General features: G+C 48.0%; 1 protein-coding gene and 1 pseudogene across 2 annotated transcripts in view; both read left to right on the top strand.

The window, feature by feature from the left end:
* The window catches only part of SRGAP3 (SLIT-ROBO Rho GTPase activating protein 3), a 247,303-nt gene that overhangs the window by 228,708 nt on the left and 13,208 nt on the right, over positions 1-5,387 (top strand). For both annotated transcript variants that reach the window (XM_006758216.2, XM_006758217.2), the window contains one exon: positions 1,568-1,647. In XM_006758216.2, the coding sequence (XP_006758279.1) occupies positions 1,568-1,647 (80 nt within the window). The remainder of the gene's footprint in view (positions 1-1,567; positions 1,648-5,387) is intronic.
* Positions 2,051-5,387, top strand: part of LOC102764804 — a 7,232-nt pseudogene continuing 3,895 nt past the window's right edge.

The raw sequence follows: 5,387 nt of genomic DNA, 5'->3' as shown, positions 1-5,387 counted from the left end.
ATATATATATATATATTGTGTTCTGGGAAGGGTCCTTAAAAAGATCGTACTGTGCTTATCAAAGAACAATATGCAATCACCACACTTTAATCTCATTCGTATCCCATGAGAAAGGAAAACTGTCAATTACATGGTAATTTTGGAGACATTTTCAAATCCCCAAAGGGGGATTTGGCTGAGGGTCTCATCACAGTGGACAACATTCACTGATTCAACAAATGGTTACTGAACATATGTCCTGGCTCAGGCCCTGAGAAGGGGGGTGGAGGACGGGGAGGAATGTGCCCTAAACAGGATTAACCCCTGATGCAGGCAGCTCTGGTGGAGGAGGGAATAGGCAGTTCCATAAGTAGGGTCCCCTGAGCCAATGTAGGGAGGTCAGGAAATGCCTCCTGAAGGAGACAGGTACTTAACTAAGACCTGCAGATCTACAGGCAGCCAGGTGAGGAGCAGGCAAAGAATGCTCTAAACACGGAACATTTAATAGCATGGAAAGCAGCTCTGTGTTTCCACAGTGTTTCCCGTGACCAGGAGGTAGTGAGGGAGGACCCTTTGTGGGACAGCAGGGGCTGAGTTAGGAGAGGTCTTAAGCCTTGTGCAGAGTCTGGGCCTTATCCAGGAGGCAACAGAGAGTTTTTCCTAATAAAATTTATATTCCTTTAAATGGTATTGCAAATGTCACCTACTCTGAGAAGCCTTCCCTGACCACCCTATATAGGTCCCCTCTGCTGTTCTTGTCTCTGTTCATTTGTTCCTACATAAAGCATTTCCACTTGCAGTTTTATTTCCTGGCCCATGAGGGTGGGTCTGTGTCCATCTGACCCATCAATGCATCCCTTGTACCTAGCACAATGTCAGGCATATATTAGGACTCAATCAATGGCTCAGTAAAAAAAAAACAAAAACAAAAACTGACTGACCAGCTGTGTGAATGAAGCTTGGCTTAATCTTGAGAGAGGGAAGCAGCTGGTGAAATTATGCCAGTGCGTTAAGGACTAAATTTGACCGGCCTGGATTCCCTCTGTCAGCCTGTCCATCATGGGTGCTGGCCTGCTCACACCACCGGGGCTGGTCTGGGCTTTTGCACACAGCATCCTAAGGCAGCACTGAGGACCCCTGCTTGTGAGCATCACCCCACCTTGCTGGGTGTGTCACTTCTCGCATAAGACAGGGAGCAGGGCTAAATGAATGACTCCCAGTACTTCCAAAAGTCCTTTCTACCCTGTGGTTCTTCTAAGGAGAAAAGCCAGGGTTTTGCCACTGCCCTCTGGATCTTACAGAACACCTTGGTATTGACAACCTTTGCCAAGAAAACAGCCCAACCAATTCCAGGGCTGCGTCATCTGGGGAAGTTTATACAGGGAAACTTCCCGACCAGGAGGCTGAAGTGGTTTTCTCTTAGGAAGGAAGGTCCATGGGTGGTCAGATGGAAAAGAAGGGACTGAGTGGGCCTGGGCCTGATCTGGTCAAGGCCCGGAAGTGGACTGGGCTGGTGCCCGAGGGAGGCTCAGGGCAGCGTGAGGGTACAGAGCCTCCCAACGAGTCCCCTCTCCATGTTTCTTTGCAGTGATAGCCCACACAGTGAGCCAGGGACCATTGATGAAGTTGACCATGACAATGGCACTGAACCTCACACCAGTGATGAAGGTGAGTGGAGGGAAATCTGGGACCAAGGAACCCACCCAGAGCCTCTCATGCTGGCCCAGGACTGCTCAACGCTGGGCCAGCCACAGAACCCCTCCTGCTTTGCAAGTCAGCACGTCGTCCCCAGAATAGATGGGGATTCAGAAAGACCTCGGAGGCTTGTGCATTCCATGGATCACATTCCTACCCGGCTGCCTCGTCCCTCTCTGTGTCCTTGTTGATCCAAGTGCAAATCCTAAGTGACAAGAGTTTCCTAAGTAGGAAGCATGCTTTGTCCCTCGGTTCCTCCCCAACCAGGGATCTGTTCCGTGCCCAGCTGCGCTGGGACTTGGGGCATATCGATGAATGAGACATGGATCACTGGGACCTGCAGTCTCATCATCTGACAGGTTGGGAGCAGCTCCCCATGACGCAGAGTGATAATGCCAGACTGCAGCTGCGCCCCCAGAGCGGTGGGTGCCTGAATACAAAGCCTAACAGGGCCGGCCCAGGGAAGTGGAGGGAAGGAGGGAAAGGCCAGCCTGGCTTCTGACGGCTCACCGGGCCCTTCCACCATCTAGACAAGGAAAAGAGAGTCAGGTTCGTCTCGCGGGAGCCTGGACTGTGCAGATAAGCAACGTGGATGATACAGGCCCAGGGCCACATGTCCATTAGGCACAGCAAGCACAGTAGGCACAGTGTCCTGGGCCCACAACACTTGAAAATGTTCTAATTTCTTTGAAAGTAAGAAGAAAAATATGAATATGGTCCAGCCTGGACTACATTTATCTTTATGACAATACAGTTGTAAATATAATTTTAACTTTTTGTTAATGGAGGAAGAGACCTGTCAGGGCCAGCCTGACAGGTTGAACCGGGCTGAGGTAGATAGGTGGGAATTGAGAAAAGAAAGAGACAGGAGAGCGGGATCAGGAGGACTACAGCTCAATCGAGGAACTGCAGTAAGTTTATTAACCACACAATGCTTTTTATACACAAGACACTGAATAGGAGGTCTGTCAAGAGGAATGTATTCTTTGTTCTTCTTAATCTCTAAGGAAGAGATAGAGCAGAAGGACAAATTCTCGGTACAGCAAATCTCAGTAAATAGTTACAGACTTCTTGGTAAGCCATGAAAGGCTGTTCTCATTCTACACACGTTGCTCTCATTCTACTGATAACCGCCATCCAAACAAGTCTGGGAAAACTGTGGGTAAGGGTTCCAGCCTTGCTAGCCCCTTCAGGTGCAAGGACCATGTCAGCTTACACCCGGTCTCCAACAGAGACCCATGCAAAAACAAGTGCAGAGTGCCTGTGAGAGTCATAGCACAGCCACTATAGACCAAGCACAGCCCTCCTGCCTCCCTGAGAGAGTTTTGCTTTTTTATAAATCACTATTTAGCGTTTCTCTTACTGACCTTGTGTTTCTATTGTGGGACATTTGGGTTTTGTTCCAAGCACAAAGGGAAGCCTTCTGAGGGATTTGAACAAGAGAGTTTCATGATCTAATTTATGATTTTTAATTGAATTCACTGGGCTGACATTGATTAATAAAATTATACAGGTTTCAGGTATTGTGTGTTTACCACCCCAAGTCTGTTCTCCTTCCAACACCATTTATCCCCTTTTCCTTCTTCTAACTCTCCCCTCCCCTCTTCACCCTGGCAATCACCATATGGTTGCCTATGTCCATGAGTCTTTCTTTTTTTCCTTTGCTTAATCCCTTTACCTTTTTCACCTAGCCCCCAACCTTCTCCCCTCTGACAGCTGTTCTCTGCATCCAGGAATCTGTCTCCATTTTGTTTGTTAGTTTACTTTGTTCATTAGATTCCATATATAAGTGAAATAATATGGTACTTGTCTTTCCCTGGCTGGCTGGTTTCACTTTGCATAATACTCTCCAGATCTGGCTGCTGTGGGGAGAAATGGCTCCCCACGCAAGAATGAAAGCCAGGAAGGCAGGTAGAGGGACAACAGTGGCAGGGGAGGTGGCGAGACTGGTCAGACTCAGGGGATAGCTGCAAGGGGCTGCTGATTGGTGAGATGTGGGACTCTCAAGAGCAACTGCAAGGCTTTGGCCTGAGCCAGTGAGCAAGGTGGTTCTATTTCCTAACTGGGGAAGATGAGAGAATTCACTAAGTTTGGTGAGGGGCGTGGGAGAATGGTGCAAGGGAGAATAACATACTTTATTTCGGTAATATAGACCCAAATAATGGCTTTCTTAATAACTGGTAGCTGCTATTACTGTTCCCACCACACACACTTACATAATGACATCTGCACACATGTTTACGCTCAGCTGGGGCTCAGCTCGGCTCCTCCCATTTTCTTCTTTTCTTTCTCTTACATTTTCCATTCCTCCCCCGCCTTCCCACCGCCACCCCCTGGCACCAGACTACCCCAGCTACCCAAGGGGCTCCTATGTGCTGCTCCTAGCAGGAGCTAACCGTTAATCTCTGCTAACCTCTACTCAGGCCAGCTTCTTTATCAGCTGAATCGGCTGGCTCAGAGGACACCCTGGGGTGAACGCCCAGAGCACCGCCAGCCGGGTTCAGCTCCTGCCTTAGACCCTCTGGCCTTCCTGCTCTCTGTAGCTGGGCTGCAGGCAGTGCCAGGATGTGGCTGGCTCAGAGAAGAGTCAAAGAGGCAGAGGAGGACGGAGATCTCCCCAATTTTCCGAGGTGACTCTGAGTCAGGATCCGAGGTATTTGACCCATTTAGCTGTGCTGTCATTCTGCATCAGTTGTGTTAGGAAGGCATTTAAAGACATGTGTCAGGGAGCCAGCTGGGAAAAGCTGACTTAGCTGTCCAACACCCGCTCCCCACAGAAGGCTGCCCCAGGCACTGAGGATTGTGTGCTTCCAAAGACTTCTGTGTCCCATGGGATCACCAATAGTCATCCGGGGCCAGCTGCTTACAGAGAGCCCGAGTGCACGCGTATGGTGGGGATCAGTGGGGGGATGAACAAAGGGGTTTGCTCCCTCTGCCCTCTGACTTTCCATACTGCCTTAGCCCTTGAAAGTACATCAGCTCTAGTGACAACAACTAACTCTCATATGAGTTTATCATATGCGCACACTATTGCAAGCACTTCATGTATGGTAGCTCGTTTAATCCTCATAACAACCCTAGAAGGTATCGGTACTATTATTATTCATTCCCATTCTACAGATGAGGAAACTGAGGCTTAGAAAGGAGAAATCAGTTGCCAAAGGTCACACAGCTAAAAAGCAGCAAAACCAGGTGTTCTGGCCTTTCCTCCATGGAGGACAGGTAGATGGCTGGAAGGACAGATACAGATAAGCTACCAGGAATGGAGCAGATATGGAGACCCATGGATGCTAAGCATAGGGAAAGTATCTGCAGGCTAGAGAGAGCAAGGGTCACTTTTGTTACTCTTGTTCTATTAGGATTAATATACCTACACATATTATTTGTATAATGTTAAACATTTTTGTGCTTGTTTTAAAATATAAGTACATTAATACCTATACACAGTTTTCTACCAAGTGTGGACATTTCGTAGGGTATAAACTACAGTATAGGTTAAATCAGTCATAGGCATAACTTTCCTGCTCCCTGTACAGTCTCCTCCCCAGACATCATCAGCTGTATGGTTGTAGGTAAACCACTCAAACTCTTGGCAGCTTAGATTTCTTATTTAGACCTACCCCATAGGCTAAATCCATTAGTAATAATAATCATAATCATGAGAGCCATTATCAACTGAATACCTAGTGTATGTCTGTGCAATGTTGTCTTTC

This window comes from Myotis davidii, unplaced genomic scaffold (genome assembly GCF_000327345.1).
Source record: "Myotis davidii unplaced genomic scaffold, ASM32734v1 scaffold73, whole genome shotgun sequence".
NCBI lineage: Eukaryota > Metazoa > Chordata > Mammalia > Chiroptera > Vespertilionidae > Myotis > Myotis davidii.
The sequence above is the reverse complement of the archived record's forward strand: the minus strand, read 5'-3'. Positions and strand labels throughout refer to the sequence as shown.